The sequence below is a fragment of the Colius striatus genome, chromosome 3, assembly GCF_028858725.1.
Source record: "Colius striatus isolate bColStr4 chromosome 3, bColStr4.1.hap1, whole genome shotgun sequence".
Lineage (NCBI taxonomy): Eukaryota > Metazoa > Chordata > Aves > Coliiformes > Coliidae > Colius > Colius striatus.
In genome coordinates this window covers 37364310-37390935 of record NC_084761.1, presented here as the reverse complement: position 1 = coordinate 37390935, position 26626 = coordinate 37364310, and the positions used below count along the sequence as shown (strand labels likewise).

The 26626-nt window shown below is 43.3% G+C and overlaps 1 protein-coding gene across 2 annotated transcripts; it reads left to right on the top strand.

Moving 5' to 3' along the window:
* Positions 1 to 1857: 1857 nt before the first annotated feature.
* Positions 1858 to 25070, top strand: LOC104554595 (glycerol-3-phosphate acyltransferase 3). 2 transcript variants are annotated; one of them, XM_061993531.1, is made up of 12 exons: positions 1858 to 2079; positions 10795 to 10867; positions 18279 to 18549; positions 19045 to 19119; positions 19573 to 19662; positions 19866 to 19959; positions 20335 to 20450; positions 21324 to 21379; positions 21842 to 21927; positions 22415 to 22543; positions 23008 to 23087; positions 23914 to 25070. In XM_061993531.1, exons 1-12 carry the CDS (start codon positions 1936 to 1938, stop codon positions 24038 to 24040), a joined length of 1341 nt encoding a protein of 446 aa, XP_061849515.1. In that variant the 5' UTR covers positions 1858 to 1935; the 3' UTR covers positions 24041 to 25070. The 2 variants fall into 2 exon arrangements, with proteins under 2 accessions (XP_061849515.1, XP_061849516.1); XM_061993532.1 differs by lacking the exon at positions 1858 to 2079 and adding an exon at positions 6136 to 6595.
* Positions 25071 to 26626: the final 1556 nt, after the last annotated feature.

Genomic DNA, 26626 nt, shown 5'->3' with positions numbered 1-26626 from the left:
TTCAAGGTTTTGTCAACAAACACAAAGAGCTTTGCCTTGTGCAGGATTATGTGTATTGCAATCCTTGCTTCACATGGCAATTTTAGATGTTACTATCTAAATGAGGATGTTGAAATTTAATGGAGATGAAATCTGTGACATGTTACTGTGAACGTTGTATTGTAGACAGTGTCCACTGTAACTATCTGTCCTTGCATGGAGACTTCTGCTCCCTAATGCCAGGCAAAAACAAACCAACCAACTCATCCAACCTCTGGCCTCTAACATTTGCACTACGGATGAAAACTCATGAGCAAATGCCCTGTATCACATGGTGCTTGTAAAGCAATAGACAAAATACAAACTTAAAGTAAGCTACCTATGGGTGTATGTGTTGTGAATATCACCCAGTTTGGAAAGTAATGTTCTTTTGACTTATTTCTGTTCCAGATTTTGAGTACTCTTAATTGACTTGGGTCCATACACCCCTGTAAGATTTGAAAACCACTTGTAGTACAGCTCTTTGGAGTAGGGACTCCTGCATTAATCTGTTTAGGGAACTGACAGACTACTGCCTCCAGTCCTAACTGAGCCTTTCGGGTATGATCACAACTAAACAGAGGGATGAAAACATTGAAGTGCTGGTTGTCAATCTCAGATCTCAATGGATGATTGTTCCTGTGGTGGCTGTGCCCAGAGGCTTTATCAAGGATCATCTTGTCTCTGCCTCAGAGAAATTATCTAACTAGATGAGGCAAGGAGTGGGAGCAGAGGTGAGACACTGTGAGCAGAGAAGACTTGTCCAAGATGACGCAGTGCCAGAGACAAAAATAGGAGCCAGAATCCAACACCTTTGTCCACATGACTCCCCTGGAAATATTTAAGGCCTTGGAGTCTAATTCAGGTTTTTCCTTGGATCCTAAGCAGTTGGCTCTTAGATACATTTCTGACCTTGAATATGGAGATGGAAATCAAATGTTCCTTTTTGAGGAAATGCCTGTGAAATATGTTTATGGATATCAGGCTAAAGGCCTTTTTTCCTGGAGGAAAATGTTCTTTCATTCTTCCAGGATGCTTCTGCAAAGCTGTCATCCCTTTTCTGCATCAGTCTCTTTCTGCTAACACCACTTTCTTGGCCTCATATCAAGAGGTATATGACTGCCATGTATAGGCCTGGGCAGATAAAATCCTTCTCTAGCAGTTTTGTTTCTCTTGGCATATGCCTAGTGCCTGGCTGGGTACTCTCAGGGCCAATTTCTCTTCCCAGCTCAAGGCATGAGACCACACAAGGTGGACCAGGCATGCTGCTGGCTCAAATGCAGACTTTGTCACTTTTTTGTGAAGTTTTTTTGCTGTCTTTATCTACTTTATCATTTCTAGATCCAGGATCCTCATCTACTTTATGATTCCTAGATCCAGGATCTTTCCCCAATTTTCATTTTCTCTTTTACTTCCAGGGCTGCTATTTTTGGTCTTCCTTACGGCTCTCCTGCCCAGGCACCCATACTGCCATGAAGCCCCATGGTACTCTATGGCAGTACTGCCACCCTCCTCTCCAGCTGCCTTGGAGCCGTTTTCCCTACATGAGGAGTGTTTGTGCCGATGTGACCTATTTTTAGCTGCCTTCTGTCCCCTGCGCCTCACCTCCTAAAGTGAAGCCCCCTCTCCCCGGCCGTGTGCTTCCAAAAGATGTGTTTGGTAAGGAGAACCCTCTGTTCCCCTTTTACAGGAAGACGCTTGCTGTTGGAACATCTACTGAAATAAAATGCCAGTAGCCCCCTCCAACCCCAACGACTGCCCCCACCGCCGTTCCTGTCCTTGCCCGTCCCTGGAAGGCGGAGCGCAGCGCAGCGGGGCGGGCCGGGGGCGGGCCGCGGGCGGCCGCAGCGCTTTAGACGGTGGGGACGAGGGAGAGTTCTCGCGTATCTCAGCGGCGGCGTGGGGCGGTGGCCCGGGATGGAGGACGTGGGGTCGGCGGTGGCGCGGCTGGGCGCGGTGTGGCTGGCGCTAGTGTTCGGCCTCATCGTGCTGCCCTCGGCGCTGGGTGTCTCGCTGGGCATTTCCGAGGCCTACATGTGGGTCCTGGTGAAGACGCTGGAGGTAGGCGGGGGCCACCGTTTCCCTCTGCCCGGCTCCCTCCCCTCCTCTTACACGCCAGGTCGCGACGCGCGGGGAGGGAGCCGGGCCGCGGGGCCTGTCCTGCCGTTCCGGTGGGCTCCGACATGCCCCCCACCCGGTGCGGTGAGTTGCCCCTGGGGCAGGCGGGAAGTGGGGACACCTCAGGGTGTTGGGCCTGTCGCCCCTTCTCCCGGCCCAGGCTGCTTCTCTGTGGTGTCATCCTTCCGCGCAGTGTCGCCGAGGCGCTTGTGTTGCGTCCCGAGGAGACCTGGTGGGCCGCGCTGTCCAGGCACGGCTCCCTGCGGGCGGAGGAAGTGCGACTGCCCTGCTGCCGCGTCCGGCTGCGCCCTGGGCGGTGGCAGGTCCTCGGCGCGGACGGGAAGGCCCCCGAAGGCAGGTGTGAGGGGACGGATAGGACATTTCCCTCCCGTGAGGGCCCGAACAGGGCTGCGGACCCCAGAGAAGCGTCTGACATTCCCCCCCCACCCCCCGCCCCCACCCCCGCCATGGGGAGCGAAGGCTGTGGAGGACAGGGGATCCTGTCTGGCATGGTCTGTATCCATTTGTAGTTTTGGAGTTTAAGCCCTTGGGTGGAAACCCAAATCAATATTAATTTAATAAGGCCATGCAGACTCTGATCAGTGCTCCTTGAACCTGCAGGAGCGTGAGGTAAAACTTATTACTTGGGGCTGTACAGTGTCCTGGGTGCGGTTGTCTCTGCCTGCTGTCAATTGTTCCTCACCTGAACCAAATGGTGCCAGGTCATGCTCTTGGAGGATATAAATGCCTGGCAGCATGCCCAGTGCCAGGAGTGCTAATGCTCAAGAGATGTGGACTCCCATCCCTGAGTCGAGCCTGTCCAGCACTTCAGAAGATGGTTCTTATGTTCTCAGGGAAAGTGAGTTTCTTGCAAAGAAACTGTTTTCAGGATGGGGCATACTTCATGTGTGTGTGAAAATGTACCCTATGAAGCTCATTGTGGTGATGAGGAAGAGTGTTTTTAAAATGGCCTGTGGAAATGATCAGGCTTAAATCTGTATTATGCTTTTTCCAAGGAGGAGGGGAGCCCAAACCAAAAAAAAAAATGTTATAAGGAGGAAAAGTAAAATAATATCTGTGGCAATGCAATTTATATCAGTACGTGATTATGGAAAGCAAGTTTTGTCTAGTTGCATCTTCTTCTGTGAGGTTTTCAATCAAACCTTGGTTGTGTACTTCAGTGCCTGCATGATCTTTGGTGCTTGGCTGAAAAAAAACACTGCCCACCTAATAAAAATCGTGAAATACATCTTGCATTAAAATTTTTTAAGGTTTTTGGTGAGAATGAAACTACTTGAAGTACTTTATGGGATTCTGAATGGCATGAGGATAACTATTAAGGGTAGAAGATGCATTTGTTAATGGAAAAAATTTTTGGACAGCAGAAGCTGAGGAGATGAAGGTCACACTGTCCTCAGGGAGAGCTCCAGATGGCCTAGTAAGATAGTCTTGTTTGGATGACTTGCCTTCATCTTAACCACAATTTACATTCTTTATTCTTAGATCATTAATCATTATTTTTTAGTGTCATGAAATGTTGTGACAAGAGAGAACACCTGACTTTTCCCTGCCAAAAATCGTATTAACTATGGAAAGTGTTAAATACATAGCTGCCAGCTGCCTGGGTGTCTGAAACTTCCTGGACTGTTGAACTGAGCATGCAGACTTTGTCCTGAGAAGCAGTGGTCTGTCTGGTGGCTGTGTTAAATCACAGGATGCTGCAGTCTCTGATAGTTGAGATGATGTGTTTTTTTTTTTTTTTTTTTTTCCCTACACAGCATATATTGCTTCTAAGCAAAATACAACATATACAGATAGTAGTGTGTAGGATGTGCTTCTGTTGGAATTGCATTTGACCCTTAAATACTACAGTGCCTAGGGACGATCAGCTTTATAGGGGAGTATATATGTGTATTGTTTTTTTTTTTGGTATGTGATAGGGGAGAAAAGGCAGAAAAGCATCACCAGCTGTGTTAATACCAGAGGAGTGTGGTAATGTATGGGCAGACTACTTGCTATTAGAAAACCTGCTTCCCCCATTATATAGCTATTCCCTGGAGTACATTTACTTGCTTTAAATGTCTTACGAAACTAAGCACTTTTAGAAAATGATCACTTCTACCTGTGACTTCTCTTCCAGTGTTAAGAGAAGGATCTCTGGTACCATATTAGTGTTGTGGGTTTTTTTTTTTTTAAATGGTGGATTACTTCTACAAAAGAGTGATATCTCTGCTGTTTTTTTGAACCTAGCTTCCTGAGACAGTAGGGTTGACTTGTCAACAACACTTCCACAGACTGCCCTGCTCACTCTTTCTACTAGAAAAATGTTTCTTGTACTTTTCAGCTGTGGTGCGTGTTAGTTGTGAGGTATTAAGAGCAAGCTATCCAGAGAGAAGTGATTAGGCCATTAACAAACAGCCTGGCTGTAAAGTAACATAATTTATTTTGTGTGTTTGAGCTAATAGTTTGTTGTGGGCTGCGAGCCCTTTGAATGCACCTGCCCCTCTGAACTCTTGTGGCTTTTTCATTGCGGGGCTTTCAGTTAGCAGAGGAAGTACTTCTTGGGTTGGTTGGATTTGCCAATTGCACTGTAATGCACAACAGATGCTTGAAGCTGTAGTTTTTCATGTCCTGGGACTGATCTGTCTAGGTTTAATAGCAGTCCCTTGTAGCAGAAGTGACTTCTAATAGCTTATTGTGCTGCCCTGCAGGGAATGTGGTTTTGCTAGCGTTGTGGTTTAGCGCCAGCTGGCAACTAAGCACTAGGCAGCTGCTTGCTCTCTTCCCTCTGCCTGTTGTCACATTGAGATGGGGAGGACAATCAGGAAGGGAAGGTAAAAGTTATGGGTTGAGATAAGAACAATGTGATAATTACAAGGAAATAATAAAAAACAACAGTACTAAAATGTAACAATAATAATATTGGAAAGGACTATACCAAAGAGATAAATAAAACCCAAGAAAAGTAATGCCCAATGCAATTTCTCACCTGCTGTTGACTGATGCCTGAACAGTGATCTGCCCCTCCCAGCCAACTCTCTCCCATTTCTATACTGGGCATGGCAATCTATGGTATGGAATAGCCTTTGGCTTGTTTGGGTCAGCTGTTCTGGCCATCCTCTGTCCCAGCTTCTTGTGCACCTCCTTACTTGCAGAACACAGGAGACTGGAAAATCCTTAATTTGGGATAATTAACAACAAATGAATCAGTGTTACCAATGTGATTCTGTCACTAAATCCAAACCACAGCCCTGTACCAGGTACTAAGAAGAAATTTAACTCTATCCTAGTGGAAACCAGGACCGCTAGACAAGAATGTAATGGTATTTGGTAGCTAGGAGGTGAAGGTACTGATCTTGTAGATGACCTTGGCAATGTGACTGGACTTAAACTTGAGAATATACCTGTGAGGGGGGAAAAAGGACCTTTTGATGCCTATTGTCAAACCAGGTTGTGGCCGTGCAGGGTAGACTGTTATGTCCTATCCCAAGTATGCTGGGCTGCAGCATCTTCCCTTGAACCACCATCAGGATTGCATGTGGTGCTGCATATAAGGATGGGGAAGGGAAAAGGAGAATGTGTAAGCTAGTAAACAAGTGAATCATTGTGGAGTTTTTACTGTTTCCTCTTTAACTCACTGGCTTCTGAAGCAAGCTTTGCTGACTAATGTCATTGCACAGTGTCAATGAAGGCCTCTGTCTGTGTAATTGGTATCCTTCAAGGACTGCTGGGCATGGGAGAAATGGAGATCTCTGAAACGAATAACTCTGAAGGCTGCAAGCTCAGATGTTAACAAGAAACATTTCTTGGCGATGTGCCTGATGTGAATGATGCACCCTTGTTTACAGGGCTTGGAATGGCTTTTGGAATAGGAGTTTTATCAAATATGCTGCATAATCTAGAGGTGAATACCTGAGCTGTATTAACCTAGAGCCCAGTCTTACGGAGGTGGTTATTTGTTTTCCACAGACCTGATGATTAAGGCAGAGCTGGGAGTCACCTTTTGTAGGAGTTGCTTCACTAAATAATGTTGTGACTTCCTGGTCAACAGCTCTAATTGGAAACTACTCTCAATCTCACAGCTTGTGGACACTGGAATTTCTGAAACTTTCATAGGCAAATGTTACCAACAGCAGCTGTATTCAGAGCTCGCCTTACAGTAACAGCTTGTGAAGCTGATGTAAAATAAGATGCTTGGCATTTCTGTTGCTGATGCCCTCAACGTTCTCCTGCAATGCTGGACTTTGGATACCTGTCCAGCAGGAAGGATTTGCCATACAACTCGTGTGCAGAAGAATTTGGAAAGCTACTTCAAGACAGTGACAAGGATGTCCCATCAGAGTGTGGGAAAGATGGCATAGGATACTGCAGAAGACATTTTGCCCTCATTTTGAAATGGTTGCTGCACTCAGTGGTGGTGTTTTTCCTCTCCTCCTCATGCAGAACAACCCAATAATTGGTATGCACATTTTACTGTATTAAAAAATGTAGCATTGTGTGGTAGATCCTATGAAATCTTTCTGTTGTTGTTGAGGTTTGGAGAGCCTCCAAGGAGGAGCATGCACCTAAACTATCAGTCAACTTTTGTGCTGAACATGACCTGTCAGTGCCTTTCAGTATGGGAACATCAATGATCTAACTCCATATGACTGCAGAGTCCAGTCATCACCAGCAATTCTCTCCTCTTCTGAGTAATTGTCAAGCATTGCTATTAAGCCAGAGGTGATATAAAGGTGAAATGAGGTGAAAGGCAAAGCTCCATCTGTTAAGGAAAAGGGAAATGTCAGAAGTGATCCTAATAACTTGACTTGTGATTGATCCTAACAAAGTATGTTAGATGTGCTTTCATGAAACAATGTGTCAAGTTTGGCTTTGGAGATACATGTTTTTTTGACAACTCTTGTAAATAATGTGGATTTTTTTTGCCTCTGATGTATATCTTTCACATACTGCGTAGGTTCTATAGACGTGGGAATGACGTCATCATGCATAAGTGAAATTGATCTTTTGGTCATTTTGTACAGGCTGTTGACTTGCTGTGTGTTTGTTTGTTTTAAGGTGCTGATAAATTAGAAGTCTTTCTTGAGAGGATGAGGAAGGAAACCTTCTCAGAGAAGGGCTGATGTGTGTTCCTTGCCTAGTGAAGTGTGATATCTTCAGACTGCCTTGTGTGATTAAAACATCCAGTCTGCTTTGCCCCGAGCTGTTGGAATACCAAAATTTAAAAATCAAGCCAGTAGTGGTATCTGTGTATTTCTGCAATCATGCTGCTTTCTAACTTCCATGTATTTGTTCAGTGGGTAGCCCCAGCTGCCTAACTATTTTTAATCTGTTCAGAAGCCTGGTTTTTTATACTCATTCCCCAAAACTGCTTCAGAAATCCCTGCTAGAGACATAGGTCTGCACTAAGGTAATCAAGATTGTCTGCTCTGCACCAGCTCACAAGCTGGGAGAAGCCACTTAAAATTGTGTTACTGGTAGTGATAAATGCATAAGATCTGCCAGTTTGAGTTTTGCTCACCTCCTGAGTGGGATAGAGGCTATGACATAATTTTATTTGATGCTTTTTGAACTCTAATAACAAAGATGTTATTTTTCCCTTCTGTGGGATAGATCAGCTTCCACTGTGATAAACTCTTGGTAGCATAAAGCTGGTTTTTAGCATAGGAAACAGCTGACACAGCAATGAGTGGTGCACATCCCTAGGTAGCAGGAAAGAAGGGAAGTTACATTGCTACTTGTAGTATGTCTTTTGTTTTCCAGACTGGATACAGACAAACTTTTCATTTGATCAAAGTTCAAATTACAGCTTTGATGTTAGTGCCTTTGTTTCAAGTGCCTGAGGATAAGTAGAATATTTAGCTTAAGTTAAGAAGTAAAAATATTTTACTGCTTGGTTGCTGGTATATGCATAGTTTTGGGGTTCTTTTTTGAAATATAATGGATTGAGAGAAGAAAAAGATGACATAGAAGACTGAAAACTAATTTGCTGTGGCCCAGATGTGGGCCCTTATGAGCACCCAAAGGCTTCTGGTCAAGAGGAGACTAGGTATCTGGTCACATCCTTCCTGGTTTTCTGAAGCGTGTTTAAATTCCATGGTACATAAAATAAAACTGCTTCAGCCATTGACTTGTGGCACACAAGTCATCTGTCCCCGGAACACTCTGTACAACCTTTGTACAAGATGCCTCTCTGGTGTCAAGCTTGTGGCAGTGCTTCTGTCTCCTGGGAAGGCATGGGTAAAGGGCAAAGGGAACTATCCTCTGTTGTCTTTCTCATTGCCTCTGTTCCCTCCATCTCCTAGGTGAGATACTGTGGCTTTCTGGAATCAGATGAGCCTGTGGACTATAGGTCAGACTGCTTTCGAGGCAATAGTGTACTGGATAGGGTAGCTAAACGCATTTAAGTGGTAGAAATGCTTCTTTGGGAAGGATTCATTGCGTCCTCTGCTTAACAGTGTGTCAAAATATCCTGCAGGATGTTGCAAGCTTGACTCTCTAGCCAGTGTCCTCACCACTTCTGCTGAGGTTCAGATTTTTTTGACAGTCTAGCATGAACTTGGAATGGCAGGATTCCTGTAGCAAGAGCATTGTGAAGGGAGTGTTGCCTGCACTATCTGAGCACCAAACATAAACTGTTCTTCTAGATTTTGCATAGCAGAGGGTGGCAGTGCTGGGTTTTGATAACCCAGTTGAGAGAATTTGGAAGATGAAAACTTTTCTCAAATGTAACTGAGATGATTAGGCAAGTGTGTTCTATGGAATAAGTGATAACCTACTTTTGGAGACTCTTAATTTGTTGAATACAGTGGTTCAGATCTGGTCAGAAAATGACTGTCAATGTTTTTACTGATCTGCCTGTACCTCTAAATCTATTTAGTAGAAGAATGTAGGTATTATAAGTAGTTACTTTCTTGAGCAATACCTACATTTTGATATTTCCCAGAGCTTTTATGATCATAGCACTGCCAAGGATGATGAGTAGTCAGAAACTACCTAGTTATTCCTACAGGTAAAATTAATTCCTGAAACAGCTATTGCCTTAGCAGCAGCAGAACTGAGAAAACAAATGAATATATTGTCAGCGTATATTATGATTCAGCAAGACCTAATATAGTAAGCAGTCCTGGCTGTTCCTGGGAAGTTACGTGGTGGGGATAATGTCAAGAATTAGGATATTGACCCTTCAGAAGGGAACTGCACTCCCAAAGGCCCCACAGCTCTGTTGGAAACTGCATGGTTTAGCATTGGTCTAGATCCTTTCTGTGCAGACCAATGAGGACCACCTGTATGCTTTTAAAACAAAGTATGCCTTTGGTACTGCTTAAGTTGTTAAGGCTTGAAGAACTGACTCAGCAAAGGCTTGACTGTCCTGATCTTCTGATATGAACTCATTCCTGCCAGGACACCTTTCTGTCTTGGAAATGCCTATTATAACAATATTCTTAGAAATAGGATTAAGTCTCACAGGGGAGAGGAAGTAGTGTGCTTAATAGGAAGCCATAAACTCAGTCCTCTTTGTTAGAGCTTTCCATTCCTTTGCAAAGCTGCGACTTAGGGTCCAGGTCACAACAGCTACTCTGTCATTACAGGCAGACTTCGGGGGGGTGGCAAGAAGGTTATAATCATTAACTCAGTAAAAATGAAGCCTGATGTAGGAAAGTAGAAGGGCTGTTTAAAAGCATTGTGTGGAACTGAGTCAGCTGAAGAAGGCCTTTCGACTTGAAAACAGGTTAAACAGCCCCCTCAGGGCTGGAGGTGAGTGGAAGTCTTCTGACACTATGTGATTCTGCCATGGGGGTTTACAGAAAGCGGAGATGCTGGGAAGCTTTGACACACTGGTTGGAGAGCAGAGCTTTACCACCGGTCTCTTTCTCTCAGTCCACCCACTAGAAAAGAGCAGATTAACCCCCAGTGAACTGTCAGCCCTTCCCAAGGACAGGGAAAGAGTCTGTCTGCAGCTGTACACTAGTCACCTGCCAGTGACCTGTTTCTCTGCTGCTCAGAGCTCTAAAATACCAAGAAATGAACAGTTGCATAGTCAAGGGTAACTTCAGTTTTGTTCTGCTTGGAAAAATCTTGAGTGCAGTCCTCTTTGGACTGAGACTGAACTTAAATGAGCCTTCCCATGACTGCAAATGCTGTTTTGGTTTTTAGTGGAGTTAGCTGTGTGTAGGCTTGTTTGACTTAACCCGGTTAGGACTTTTTTGCTTCAGTATGGTGCAACTCAGAAGACGGGCTGAGTTGTGACATGTCTGTGGGCTCTGTGAAGATGTGCTGTGTACTTAGGGGTTATTGTCTAGCTCAGCTCCCAGAGCTTCCCATGCGACCGTGACTTGGTGTCTGATGTGCAAGTAGCAGTGCCGACAAAGGCCTTTCAGGCTCTTGGTGGTTCTGTATTTCAACAGAATCTGAAACATCTGTGAAGCACCAAGTCTACTTTCTAAAAAAATGCCAAGCAGACTTGGGAAGTACTTCAGAGGAACTGTGTATGGATTTGTGGAGACATCTGAGGAAGACAGGTGATGACTAACTGGGGAAGATATAATTTAAAAATCACAACCTATCTTGGGTTAACTGTTGCTTTTTTAGGTGACTTTTTTTTTCCTTAAGTGAATACTACATTTGTGAACATAATGTTTTCTTTCTTTTCAACAGTGGGCCACTATACGGATAGAAAAAGGTGTCAAAAAGCCACAGCCACAGATGCTAAAGACTCCTGCTGCTAATGGTGAGAGCTTGTGGTAAAGTCAAATTGATAAAACTAATGTTCTGAAGCAGGAGAACTGAGTCCTTTTTGAATGGGGAAGTTAGATGAGAGAACTGAAGAATAGATGGGGTGGTTACAAACAAACTCTTACATCCAGTTGTTTAGCAATGCTGTTGGCACGAGAACTGTTCCTGCAGAGTGAAATAATACTGAATAATACTGGCTTGTCCTGAATGGCTGAAAAATTTTGGGGATGAGGAAATTGAAGGGTATGAAATAATATTATTTAACAAAACAAATAAAACAAAACAAAATCAATTATTTAAAAACAAAGTATAGGTTAAGACAGTTGAGGAAAATTTTTGAATTACAATATGAGCTTGTTTTTTATCTTGAAATCTGTCTTTAGGTCACTGCTTGCAGGGCTGCTGGCCAACTGTCCCAGTCTTAACAACATCACACTTAACCTCTGGAGAAAGACAAACTTCTTACAGTCATTATCTGTACAAAGACAGCTAAAGAGTTGCTTTATGTTTCCTCCTTTAACTGAATTTTGAAATTGTATCTTTTACTGTGTCTTAACCCATACTTGTGCATGTGTCATGGTAGACTGTACTGGGTCAGAGTTGACTGTAAGACTTTGGAGCTGTGAGCACAGTGAGAGAAATCTGAGTTGGCCTAGGAAATAGGGGAAGGCTGAATAAGATGTTGCAGCCAGTTGCTGGCTGGTTCCTGACTGCCTTGGTATTGCTGTTGATTTGCTTGACAGCAGTGTCAGCATTATCTAGGTATCTTCCTTATTAGGTATCACAGCTGGAAACAGGACCAGCTTGCCGGGTGGTAGAACCGTCAGTTGCTACCTAATTATATGAATTAACTCATGTGAATGTATTCAGCAATTCAGTCCTTATTACTGTATCTAGTTGTGGGCATTTCGTCTCCAAAGAGTATCCTTATCAATACTGTGAACACTGATATTGTATGATCAGTGGGGTGGGGGAATGCAAGGTGAGTGATCCTTCTAAATAATGCTAGTGCCCTGCTGTTGATGTTTCACAGGTGGTCAGTGATGCAGCGAGATACCATTTTTCTTCCTATAAGGATAGTGTCCTGTCTTGTCATGGGTCAGTGAGTGGGCAAGAGATCCAGCTCTGGTGCTTTAGCTGTGCAGTAGGAGCTCTTGTCCTAGATATCTGATCATTCTGGCATGTAGCTTTTTGTTCTCTAGAAAAGAAAGGTAAAGGAGAGAGAGTACCTGACTGATAGATTGTGTTTTATGAAAAGATTGAACAAGTACTCCCCCTGTATGTGTGATTGAGAGTTGTATAGACTGAGAGGTGTATAGTGCTAATACAGACTGTAGTTCAGAACATGAACTAATTTGAGCATACACCACTGCCTGGACAAATGATTAGTATCTAATGATGTTTAGTAAAAATGGACTGAGATAACTCATATGGCTGATTGTATACAGGCAATGTTCAAGTGGTCTTACAGATTGGAATACACAATAACAATGGTGGCCTAAAGAATAATTTTTAATGTCCTTTTTATATTTGAAATTAAAATTTTCCCCACTGTAGGTGACTTTTACTGCAGTAAGCTGGAGTCTAACTATTCCTTACTTGAGAAGGTGTAGGGAGCAGCAGAGGTGTGGAATCTGCAGTGCCGAGCTAAGGCCTGTGTACTGCTCTTGGGATGACTGACTTGTGATAAGGAGTCTATATGTGGATGAAAGTACTTGAGGACCAGGGCAGATGTAGATCTAACATTACAGAATTTAAGTTGGCATCTTCTGATAGAACATGATCAGGTAGAGAGGCCCAGTTGCATTACACAATATTTACTGAGGGAGGAGAAATTCGCAGTGATAGTGAATTACAGAGTAGCTGATTAAACCAGGGTAAAGGTCTATGTGTGTGTAGATATGTATGTGCGTGTTAAGTGCTGAGAGGGAGTGTGTAACACCTCTTCATCTTTCCTAATGTCATGGTTTAAGGCCAGCCAGCAACAAAGCACCACACAGCCACTCTCTCACCCCCTCACACCCCCACCTTCTGTAGGATAGTGGATGCTCCAGCAAGATGGGAGGAGAAAAGATAACCAAGGGACTTGTGGATCCAAACAAGGGCAGTAAGAGCTCGCTTGCTGGTTATGATTCTAGGCAAAATTGACTTGACTGCTCAACTTAGGGAGAGAAACAAGAACATGAGCTAGAAACAGAACAGATGGAAAGCAAAACCAGAGTAAGATAAGTACAACCAACCTTTTTAAAACATCCTTCCCCTCCCTGCTCTTGATATCTCTACCTTCTCCCCTTTGGCAGCACAGGGGGCAGGGAATGGCAGTTGTAGTCAGTCAGTCACAGTCTCTGCTGCTCCTTCCTCCTCCTCAGAGGAGGGCTTCTTGCATTCTTCCCCTGCTCCAATACAGGGTCCCTCCCTGTCCTTAACCTCTCTCATGCAAGTCCTTCCTGAGAGCTGCAACTTCCTATCACAAACTCATCCAGTGTGGGTCTCCTCTGACAGCACAACTCCATCCTCCCCACAGTGTCACGACCCCTCTGGGCACAATTGCCTCTGCCATGGGGTGCTACATGAGCTGCCAACCCCACCACTTCTCTCCATGGGTTGCAGGGGGACAGCTGTCATCTCACTGTGGGATGTAGGAAGTCTTTGTTCTGGCACACCTCCTTCCCTCCTCCCTTACTGATCTGCATGGTTGCATCTCTCATCCAACTCCTTCCACCACCTTCAACCTCTACTCATCTGGATGCTTCTTAAAGTGATTGCAGAGACACTCAGTTGGCTCAACCCCAGATATAGGTCTGACCTAGAGCCAGGGAATGTTTCAAGCAACTTCTTACAGAGGCCACTATTGCAGCCCCTTTTCCATTACCAGAAACAGCTCCACACAAAGACAATGCGCCTGACTATCCAGTTCTCACTAGGAGATGGATGAGGATATGAGAGAGCGTTGCAGGTACATGTGCAAAAGCAAGTTTTTCTGTTCCTAGGCAGAGCAAAAATGGTCCTTCTCAAAGACTGTAAAATCCAATGTCACTCAATATGAAAGGAGGGAGCACATGACTGAGGAGACACCATCTTTCTCTCCAGTACCAAATCCTGTGTATTTCTCATCTGCTGGCAGAAATGGCAGCAAATGCCCCTGTGTTGATGTTGTGATAAGGAATAATCCCAAGAAGAATGTTGGCTGGTTGCTGTTGCTGTGTGGAGAACTACTTGCTACTGTCACTTCCAGGTCCCTCTGTGTTAGAGCAGTGTGTTTGTGGTGGGCCCAGTGGTAGCTCTTTCCTGAGCATATACCTGAAGGCTAGATGTCTGTCACTGCAGCTGAATAACCAGCACTGGGCTATCAGTATGAGTGCTGCCTTTGTTGAAAGGCAGTGCTCTTCAAGTTGGTGCATTTAAAACACACAAAAATGCTGTTAAGTCAGAGCTTTGGAAATGACACCTGCTAAAAGAAAAGTTGATGCAAATAATGTGACAAGTAGTTTCAAATTTGAGTCTAGTATAATTAGTTGACTGGAATATGTGAGCTCAAAGGCTTGGGATTTACACTGTGACATAGACTAAAGCAACAGCTACAGCATTTTTGTTGAGAGATGTTTGATATACTCTTGTCTCAGGCAAACTCAACTCTCCCCGTGGCCAAGGGATTAAAGGCCGTTAAATGTTACTTCTGTTTACAAGAAAGCTAAGTATATCACCTGAACAGCATGTGTTTTATTTCTGTTCATAATGCTTTCAGATGCTGCTGAGATGTTGACTTGGAGCAACTTGTCCTGAAGTTGCAAGGCAGCTTGCATATGTTGTGTGACAGTGCAGGCTGGGTGAGGCAAGATGTTACAGCCATGCTATCTTGACTGTGCTAGCATTGTGTTAAACTTGAGCCCTGGGCTGGTTTCAGGCAAGGAGTAGAAGCTGGGGGAACTAACTGCTTGGCTGATGTTGAACTGAGGACTGGAGAAAGAGGAAGCATTCCCACTTCTCCTGGCAGATGGAGAGGAAACTGGTACAGTGATGGGTACTGGCCAGTTTCATGGCCTTGACCTGCCTTCCACTCCATGGAGGGTGGGAGCAGACATGTTGGGCTCACTCACAGTCCTGCACGTTTCATGACTTAGAGGTTGAATGGATTGACTGAGAGAAAAACAGAGCAACAACAACAACAAAAAAAAGAGCTACTTGTGGTTAATAATAAACTAACCATGAGCCAGCAATGTGCCCTTGTGGCCAAGAAGGCCAATGGCATCCTGGGGTGCATCAAGAGGAGTGTAGCCAGCAGGTCAAGGGAGGTTCTGCTCCTCCTCTTTGCTGCCCTGGTGAGGCCTCATGTGGAGTCCTGTGTCCAGTTCTGGGCTCCCCAGCTCAAGAGGGACAGAGAACTTCTGGAGAGAATCCAGTGAAGAGCTACCAAGATGATCAGAGGACTGGAACATCTTTCTTATGAGTTAAGGCTGCAGGAACTGGGGCTGTTTAGGGAAGAGAAGACTGCAGGGGAGATCTCATTAGTATTTACAAATATCTAAATGGTGGATGTCAGGAGGTTGGGACATCCCTTTTTTTCTTTTGTATCTAGTGACAGGACAAGAGGTAATGGAAAGAAGCTGGAACACAAAGTTCCCTTTTAACATAAGAAAAAAACTCTTTTTACTGTTCAGGTGAGAGAGCCCTGGCACAGGCTGCCCAGGGAAGTTGTCGTGTCTCCTCTGAAGGTTTTCAAAACTCACCTGGATGTGTTCCTGTGTGACCTGATTGAGATGAACCTGCTTTGGCAGGGGGGCTGGGCTAGGTGATCTCTAGAGGTCCTTTCCAACCTCTACCATTCTATGATTCTATGAAATATAAACAGGTTTCACTTTTAAAATATGACACAAGTAGTCTGTTATGCTAAATGCTTCATGTGGTACGTTTGTATAATTTGGACCCTAAAGGGCATATGGGTGTTTAGATGTGACATTGTCATAGTTTAGACCCATCTAGGAAAAAAAATACCATGATCAACCTCAAGTAACAAGGGCCTTTGGAACTCTCTAAGGACAGGGATGGCTCAGTTGTCACTTATGGTCCTGAGCAAAACACACAGGACTAAACTGGTGGAAGAAAGCAGAAATTAATTTAATCCACCACCAACCTAAACCATAACAAACAGAATACAACAGACTGGTACAATGAAGAGCACAAGCACCCCATTAAGACCACCTTCCACCTGCTCCTCCCCACATCCCAGGCTCAGAGCCCTGATGCCCTGGTATCTTTACCTCCTCCCCTCAGTGGCTCTGGGGGTCAGGGAATGGGGGTTTCAGTCAGTCCTTTACTGATGGCTCCAGCCATTTGTCTCACTTCAAGGTGGGTGGGGTCCTCACTGGTCCTCCCTGTTTCAGCACAGGGTCCCTCACATACCAGGCAGCTCTCCATGGGCTGCTTTGTTGTGCATTCATCCCGAGGGCTGCAGCTCCTCTCTGCCTCCTGTGTGGGTCTCTGCATCCTGCAGGCTGTCCAGCATAGCCTGTGCCATGGCTGCCTCCTCACGCAATCTCCTGCCCATCTGGGTACACTCAGAGCTGCTGGTGGCTCTCAGTCCTGCCATTGCCTTCCATGGGTTGCAGAGGCACATCTGTGTTCTCGCTGTGGGTTGCAGAGGGGTCTCTGATCCAGTGCTTCTCCTTCCTTCCTCCTCTCTGACTGTGGTGTCTGCATAGGTGTCTCCATCTTCCTCTTCACCTCCTCTTCCAAGTCAGGTTTCTCTTCAGTAGTGATGGCAGAGGTGCCAAATTGGCTTGGCCAGGCTGGAGGTGGGTCCACCTCAGAGCAGGGGGATGCTTCGAGAACTGCTTACCTGGACAGCGCTGCAGTTCCCTCCCTCTGTTACCAAGCAAAAAGCAACTCCACACAAACCCATGACAGACATATTAATGGTTTATATTTATAAGTTAGTGAGAGGACAATGCACTGAGATAATCTGCCAGTGGATTTGCAAGTCATGGCTGCCAGGTTCAGAGCTGAAGATGCTAATAGGTGTAGTTGCTGTGTGACATCTCACTATCACGTTGTTCTTTAGTGTTTACCTCAGTGTTTTGTGGGACTCGTGTCTTAGAGCTTCTTGTGTTATTCCACAGTGCAAATTAAAGATTTTTCCCACATAACTTGTATTTTAAATGTTATGTGTGATTTTTCACAGCAAATAGATATTCACCTTTTTTTTTTTTTTTTTTTTTTTTTTTTCTGGCAGGGCTTATTGGGATGCAGATTTCCACGTTGTAGAACATGTGTTTGTAAGGAAAGTGCCTAGTAACTTGAAACAATTGGGTACTTCCTCCTTTCCCATTTATTTTTCTCAATGTGGAAGCCCAGAGATTATGCAATTTGTCAGAGAGTATCTGACAGAGTGGCAATCTGAACTTGGACCTCTGTAATCCTAGCTGAGTGTTTCAGGGGATGGTAGTTGTGGTTAAATGTTGTTCTAGATTTCTAAAGTCATCAATTTCTGAAACCAGGATTGCTTAGCAGAAAGCAGTGACTTGATCTTTATGTTTAGCTTACACAATTTGTCGTTGCCTTTGAAAGCTCTAGTGAGAAATTAGTGCTTGTCAGACTGTAAGTATAAAAAAACAGAAAGGGGAGAGAAGAGGGAATACTTGTTATTCATAGTGCAATTCTGAACTCTCCAGGTTTCTTTTTCTCTTGCCAGGCATTATGTGAGTAGAGTTCAACTGGAATACAGCTGTTAGTGGTGATCTAAATTATATCAAGGCACCTCTAGGCACAACTTCCTTTGTGTTTTTCGGAAGCTTTTCTTTGCTTTAAAATGAAATGAAAAAAATAATTTGGTCCTGTGTGTGCTTATAGAAAGACTTGTGCTGTGAAGAGAGAGAGCGTGTTTGATTCAAAGCTGGTCTGTGCACAGATATTAGGTAGCTGTTGTGATCTGGGGCTTTGTCAGGTGCCATCTATCAGCTGAAAGTGACTGTGGTATACCAGAATGTTTGACAAGGGAAGGACTTAGGGAAGCCTCTGTGAAGGAACTTGAATGCCCTTAAATACACAGAGCAGCATGAGAGGGGACTGGGAAGGCCAAGATTTCATTTGATTTCCTCTGGAAGCATAACATGATATTTGATAAAGTTCCTAAGTTGAAGAAATGGTTTGCCCTCTTGCTTCACCTTCAGTAGGTAACAGAACTTGATACATTTACTGCTCAAGGTGTTTATGTGAGGAAAGGGATCCAGAATTGGCCTATTGAAGAGTATGCTGTGTTAAACTACCCATCTGATCTTGCTGTCCTAGGAGGAGCTCTAAAATTTACGACAGTAAATTTGTCGTCTTGAGAAATGTAAAGCAAATGACTTGGAGGATGGCTGTTACTGGCCAGAATTATTTCCTCATACAGTTACCCATTTCTTCCCAAGGTATCATTGAAAGAGATGAAACACCTATGGAGAAGGAAATTGCGCGTTTGCATCGAGTGGACTTTGAATTCTCAGACATATTCTACTTCTGCAGAAAAGGGTTTGAGGCCATTGTGGATGATGAAGTCACCCAAAGGTTTTCGTCTGAAGAGCTGGTCTCCTGGAATCTCCTCACAAGGACTAATGTCAACTTCCACTACATCAGCCTGAGACTGACGGTTGTATGGGTCATTGGGGTTATAGTGCGATACTGCTTCCTGCTGCCCTTGCGGTAAGCTTGTTGCTGCTGAGGCAGCTCTCAGTCTGGGAACACCTGAAAGTGTCTTTTCCTGGGAAGTGTCATCTCAGCTTTTTTAACCCAAAGGCAGCATTAGCAGATGGACAAGATGAAACTGCTTAAGATCCCCTTTGGGTGGTTAAGAAGCCATTCAGAATGCTTCTATCTTGCATTTATGGTTGAGAATAGATTAGGGCTAGTGATCATCTTTTCTGTGAAAAGTTTCCCCTAAGTCATGTGTACTGGTAACATAAGTTTAGCAGTCTCTAAAACTCCCTGACCTTATATATGTTGGAGTATTTCAATCTGTGGCCTTTGCTAGACCATTGTTTTGAGCAGTGTGTTAGGGAGTTACTGTGTTAAAGAGAACTTGATATGTCAAGTATCTGAATAATTGAATTCCTACAGTCTCTTTCCATTTTAAAGGGGAAAGTGATACTAAAATGAGCAAAACTACTTCTTTTGATTTAATGTCTACTTTTTCTGTAGCTTTACCCTTGCTGCCATTGGGATTACCTCAATGATTGTGGGGACAACGATAGTAGGGCAGCTGCCAAACAGCAGGTAGGTACTGCGTGGTGTGTGAGTGGGATGAACTTGCCAAGTTGTGTCAGTGTAAACAGCTCAAGATTAGGACTGGACAAATTTTGCAAGTGATAAACTATGGATAGACTGTTCCACTCACAAACTTGTGGCCTCACTTTTAGTGACTTTTTGAACTTGGGCTGAGATTGGCTTCTTGCCAGGCTTGGTGCTGTCATGAGACACGTGAGATAAAGATGCTGAGATAAATAATACCCAGTGAGGAGATGACAGCCTTGCCTGGGTAAGTGAGACCAAGGGTATGATATGTCTTGGATACGCTGTTGTAGCAAGTGAGTGGTAGAGGTGATAATATCCCTTTCTGCTCCAGAGTACCAAAATTTTAGCCCTGAGTTGTGTTGAATAGGCTGGAGGATATTGTGGATGTGTCTAGCTGCTTTCCAGGATGCCTCAGGTGCCTGTATTTGCTTTCAGTGTGAAAAACTATCTGAGTGAAGTGGTTCATCTCACGTGTTCCCGCATTCTTGTTAGAGCACTCTCTGGTACTATCCGTTACCATAACAGGTGAGTGGGCTGATGTTACGATAGCAAAAGAAAGTGTGTACTTCTATGTGTGTGAGTATCCCATTTAAAATGGAGCGCCTCTTGCCTGACCTGCAGGTTAATATCACTAGAGACTAACTCACTTGACCCCTTTATGGAACCATTATGTGTGTAGTGTGGTGATTGATATGCTACTAGTCTAACAAAAAATTATGTAATTGCAGGGAAAACAAACCTCAGAAAGGAGGAATTTGTGTTGCCAACCACACATCACCGATAGATGCAATCATTTTGACAAATGATGGATGCTACGCAATGGTATGAGGAGATCTGTGATGACCACAGCAGAACGGGGGACACCAGGAAAGGGACAGATTATGGAGTATGGGTTGTGACGTTCAGTACTTTCACAGTATAGATGTTAACTTGAGCACTGTTCAGCGGGGAAAACTATAAATTGTGTTGTATGCTGTTGAAGGTGTCCTGACAGTGTCAATCTGGTGTAATATTTGATGTGCTTTCTTGCATGCATCTAGATCACTTTCAAGTGATTTAACTCTAATAGTTTTGCGGGCACTGCCCAATCATGGTTTGCAGTCTCCAATGTGTTTTGGTTTTATAGAGGGGGATGCGGAAGAGGAAGTTCTGCTTTTCAGGTGTCTGATGAGCTGCTGTGCCTTACTTGGCTTACAGGTTGGCCAGGTACACGGGGGACTGATGGGAGTTATTCAGAGAGCCACAGTCAAGGCCTGTCCTCACGTCTGGTTTGAGCGGTCAGAAATCAAAGACCGCCATCTAGTGACCAAAAGGTGAGGAGGGGCCGTTGCACAAGGGACTCCAGTGTGAGTGAAACTCGGGGTCACTGATCACTATATGAAGGGCCACGCCGGGTTCATAGCCCCGAATTATGACCAAAGACCCAGGTGAGGAATTAAAGCTTTGGAAAGACAAGCCCAAGAAGCCAATGAGGTTGCAGTGTGAAACAGGGGACGTGGAACCTTGAGATCCTGAGAGGACAAAAGGCTGACTTGTGAAAGCACCTCCTTTTGTCAGGAGGCATATCTAGTTGTCTCATTCTCAATGATGACTACTGCTCATAAGTACCAATCACAAGGATATGAGTTACCTGTAATGCCACATTAGTGTTGGCAGGACCAAGGAGGTGATTGTCCCTGTGTAATTGAGGCTGGGGAGGCCGCACCTTGAATACTGTGTTCAGTTCTGGGTCCCTCACTACGAGAAGGATATTGGGCTGCTGAAGCATGTTGAGAGATGGGCAATGAAGCTTGTGAAGGGTCTAGAGAACAAGTCTGATGAGGAGCGGCTGAGGGAGCCACAAAACTTTTTTTCCCTTGTGTAGGCGATTTCTTGCAGGGTGAGTTGATCACAATTAATTATGTGACATTAAGTCAGTTCATTTGTAGACTTCACTGACAATCATTAATAAAATAACATGGAGGAAAGAAAGAAGGATGTTGCCTTGGCATAGTGTACCAAGGGTTTAAGGGATGGCTTGTACAAAGCTTCAGGTTTGTTGAACAGAAAAGCAAGTACAAGTTGCTGTCCAGGAAGAGATTTTGGTTTCAAGCAAATGTGTAATATGTAAAGATATTTTTAACACACGTTTGGGGAAGGAAGAGGGGAAAGTAGCTGTTTGTTAAGCTTTTCTTCTGCTTTCACAGACTCAGGGAACATGTGGCAGATAAAAGCAAGCTTCCAATCTTAATCTTTCCAGAAGGTAAGAAGCTGACGTTCTCCTTGTTTCCGTTCAGTGTAGATATCATCCCTGTTTTCTCTTTTCTTGGCTTCTGGTGCTCATATGTATCTTCACCTCTAGCTTAGATTTTATCAGAGCATTGTTAGAGCATATTTTTCATGTTTAATGTAAGATGACATGAAGATAATACAATACTGTCCCTCCTGGCAGAAGAATGGAAGGATTGTTTATTTTGTTCTAAGACTATCAATTCACTGTACTACAGATCTAACCTCAGCCTTGTGCTTTGTCTCTCATGTTCTGGCTTCATTCAGAGAGTCAGTCACAAGATAAAGAATGAAAACAAGCAGAGGAGAGATGCTTTGCTTAACCATAAAGGGTCTGCATTTGCTCCTTAGTGTAAGACCTGTATGTTTATGTAGTGTTGCTACTGAAATATGGTAGGCTGTGTGAAGCAATGACTTCAGTTCCTCTTCTGGCTAGGCACCTGCATAAACAATACATCTGTGATGATGTTCAAGAAGGGGAGCTTCGAAATAGGAGGGACGATCTATCCTGTTGCAATCAAAGTAAGTTGAAATAGTTGGCTGCTGAATTTCCAAATTTGGGATTTGTTTTTTTCAAGATGGTGGAAACTGTCTTGGTACAGCTGCTGATGAAAGCATAGTAGCTTTGGCAGTTGGCTACATGCTGTGGATGACTCCTAAAGTATAAGTGGCTGAAATGAGAAAGTAATGCCCTTTAGCCTATGGAGCCCTGGCTGGTAGGACCTGTTGGGGTTAGCAGCTTCCTCCAGGAAGCTGGAAGGAAGGGACATCCAGCTGAAGAGAAGCATGCAGCTTGCAGCAGACTCAGCCCTTTTGGCTGTTTGGGCAGATGGGTGACATCTGCTGCTAGTTGTCATGTCATCACAAGCAGCACTAGTAAGCAGAGGCCAGTTTTTCCAAAGCCTCATGCTAAGTAAACATCTCAGTCTCTTACTCTGGCATGTAACTGAGAATATCCACCTCAGATCTCAGATAGGTTTTACTGTTTGTTTTTTGTGATCCATCACAGTATGATCCTCAGTTTGGAGATGCATTCTGGAACAGCAGCAAATACAACATCGTGAGCTACCTACTGCGAATAATGACCAGCTGGGCCATTGTTTGCAACGTGTGGTACATGCCACCAATGGTTAGAAAGGTAATCTAGCATTTGATTGACTGATCACTATTTAAGAACCTGTGTTTGCAAGTGCCTCTCTTTACTCTTTCCCCAAAACCCCCACTATGTTTCTGGATCAGTTTTATACTGGACTTCTGTTATTGTTGAATTTCTATGATTTGGCTTAGCTTTTCTTTATGTGGATTGGTGCTATCAGCAGGACATTGAGTTTACAAAGGATAGCAATAAATACAGTGCTTTTTGCAGTTGCGATGCTGTTAATGTTCCATCCTCTTGGAACAAAATGTTCCCCTAATTTCAACACTTTAGAGGAAAAATGGGCTAAATGATCACATTAGAATGTCAGATTGTGTTTGTATGATAAGTGATGGATTGTTTGGCAGTGACCTAATTGAATGAGGCAGCAGGTGACAAGTGTTGTGGAAGTCTCTTTCAATTAACTTCTTTCTGCTTTGATTGTGTTTAATTCATGACCCTTGCAGGAAGGTGAAGATGCCGTTCAGTTTGCCAACAGAGTGAGGTCAGCCATTGCTCACCAAGGAGGACTGACTGAACTTCCCTGGTGAGTGATGCCATCCTTGTTAGACACCATGGACCAACCTGTTGTTAGTTTGATAGGGAGATGCTTCTGTCTTTACCTTTGTGACAAATAACATTCAACATGGCTGTGTTCCACTCAGAAAGAAGTGAAGGAGTAAATTCACATGTATGTATGTGAAAGTAGAAATTTAAAAGATATATAAAGCCTTTGAAGCATGTAGCTCTTCTGCAGTGAGTTTCATCTACAAGCTTGATGCTTTTGAAAAGATTTCCTTCACAGATGTTTTTTTGTGTTGAGACCCGTGCTGAGATTAAGGAGCAGAAGTGAAGCTACTTGGCAAAACTGTCAAATAAAGAAAAAAAAAAGGGATTAGAGGCTTCCTGCTGTGACTTTCTCATCCTGTCTCCTTAAGTAGCAGCATAATGCCTAGATTTCATAGGACTGTATGAAACAAACTTGTTGAGAGCAAGATTCTGATGAAGAAAATGGATAAACAGATTCAACTGAGGCCTATTTGACCCTTTAGGTGATGTAAGGCAAGAGTCAACTATGATGCCTCTACGGTGTAGAGAAATAGCATCCCAGATTGGCAAAGATGCAACTTAGGAGCATGATTATGCTGCTTTATCAGGCTAAACTCAAAATTTGGACTGCACGAGCATTACAGCTTAAGATGAATGTTTTAATAAACATGCTTGAACTTGGATGTTCTAGAAGTTCTGAAGAAAAGTAATCTTAATATTTTAGGTTAAGACTCTGGAGTTGGCTAAGTTGATACAATACACAGTTAGGTAATAGCAGTGGTAACAATCATGGTGGATGGCTTTTTTTTCTTGCTCTGTTCCAGGGATGGAGGTCTGAAGCGAGCAAAAGTCAAAGATACTTTCAAAGAGGAACAGCAGAAAAACTACAGCAAGATGCTAGTGAGAAATGGATCAATAGGAAGTCTGTCTACAGGAACGGAGTCAGACTGAATGGTGGTTCTTGAAAACTAATTTTGCACAACCAGCCTTAGCAGGAATAATGTTTTTTAATTAACCCAAACAAAACTTGGAGCAACAAAATGCCCTATCACATGTGTGCATATTCTCTGTATGGCTGATGCAGAGCCTGCCAAGGATGGTCTCTCTCTCTCTCGTTCTCTCTCTCTGTCTCTCTCTCTCTCTCTCTCTCTCTCTCTCTGTCTCTCTGCCCCTCCCCATCTTCAAGTGATGATGTGTTGCAGCTCCTAGTATTCTTGAGCTGAACGTGTGTGAAGTTTAGACAAAAGGAAAAAAGCATCCATTTTCTGAGTTTGTAAGGATGGAGGGAAGTACACTGAACAGATGCTGTCAGGACCACTGCTTGTGAGGATACCTCTTGTTCATGGTACTTTGAAGCTTTAAAATTTTGTCTTTTTTTCCCCTGTTGCTCACATAGTATTAGTTGTAGATGAATTAACATGTTTTGGGATGTCATCAGAACTGTAATATTGACTCCTCTGGTTAGCTTGCACCTGGGTGTGCAAGTTGGGAAAGGGAAGCAGAGACTGCAAATCCTACAGGATTAGGAAGGAGCTTCCCTGCCAAAAGTACAGTTCATGGACCATGAGGAATTTGGTGGCCTTATAACATGGTGTTGCCTTTATTGAGAACTACTACTTGACAGAAGATAAGGAGAAAGTCCTCAGTCTCTGTCTGTTGCTACTGTTAAAATTGCTTTCTTGAGATCTGTAGATGTAAAGATAAGATACAAGAAGCAGCTGGATCATGGAGGCTATGACAGATGAATTTTTATGAAGTGAGTTTTTAAGACTATCCTTCTGCAAAAATTGCTGCTAACGGATTAAAACATCTTGAGAGTGCTACTCCAGGAACACATTTTGTGTTGGCAGTTGGGCTGGCAGTAGCACAGCTATAAACATAGGATCCATAAGTCACCTGTGATACAGGATGTGGCATGTTCAAATCTGAAATATATTGCTGTCTGAATGTAAAGATAAATAAATTCTATATTTCTAATAGATCTTGTGTGGTATTTATACTCTTCTCTAAATGTGTGCGAATAAAAGTTATGCTTCCTGAAGCCTTAAAATTAAGGGTCATGGAAAGTGATGTAAAGGATTATACACCATGGAAGGACAAATTGTAGTTAAACTCTCTCCAGATTTCTAACTTGACTTTTTTTTCCCCATCTTTAGACTCTAAAGAAAATATATGGCTAAGTGTTTGTCCTTTTTAGAGTAGGAGTGACTCATCATGCAGACTGAACTTGAAATTGCAACATGAAGTCACATCAGGGAGATTCAACTAATGAATCTATATTTAACTGGAAAACAACTATGAGCTAAATTTGTAACAAAAACAAGTTCAATTCTAAGTAGTCTTTTACTGTGGCAAAGAGACTTTAAATTTAGTGATGGAAAAAAAAATTACTGTTCCACAGCTGATACTCAGGTTTAAAAATGTATTATAACATAGTCTCCCAAAAAAGAGTTCCTGATCTGTTTTCTGCTATCCCTCTGTCCATGCACTTACACAAGGACAAATTTTTTTATTAATTGAATGTTATGTAGGCATGCAGCATATTGTACTTTGTCTTGGAAGCATTGTGAAACCTGTTGCAAGTATGTGACTCCGGAAGAAAACATAGGGAAGAGGCCCTTAGAGCAATGTTTTCAGGTTTAGCATGGCAGGCCTTTAAAAACAAAATTGTTTATAATGAGAGGGTTAAGGTGGTAAGATGAGACAGCGAAGGTTTTTTGCTTGATGTAAACCTAACTTCAACTTCAAAATGAGTTATATTGTTACTATGGAGATGATCTGGTCACGTAAGCTTTGGGCTAATGAACGTATTTGTTGTAATTTATAGATATTAGCTATGAGCTTGGGGTTTTCTGAATTGCACTTGTGGTAAGAAGCTTTGTAAGGAAACCTTTTTGAAAATATATCTACACATGCAGACATACATATGAACATAAAGTACAGTTTAGGCAACACATTTAAATATGTATAAATATGTGTGCATATATAGAAAACATTTCCTCTTAGATACAGGTTGCAATGTATTCCTCTGTAGCTGGACCAACAATTGTTTTGGTGAAGGCTTAAATATGTAATTCCTAAGAGTATCCTCACAATCCCTCTGTTTTCTTCCTGCTTTTGGAGTTGATCATCGGTAATTGAATCGCAGTGGTTTTTGAAGTATTAACTGTTCTCACAGGGATGCCCTGTTAGGTGCACATAGCTACAGCAACAGGATTGTGGGCTGTGGCAAAGAGTGCTGTTTGCTTCTTGTTTAGAGGAAGACTGGATTATAAGGCAAGAGGCCTTGTGAAGCCAAAGGATGATGACAGTATGTAACACAATGACATTGTAATGAAATATTGTCTGGCAAGCCAAATCGCTTTGTGACTTTTTTAGAATCTGTGAGTTGAACAGATTTGCAAATAGCCTCTACTGAGCTCATTGGTGCAAAAAATCTGCTGTATTTTGGAGAGAATTTACTATAAAAAAAAGTAGATTAGCTATATGAGTGGCACTAAGGACTGCAGGAGCAGAGTGTATATCTGTATGACAGTG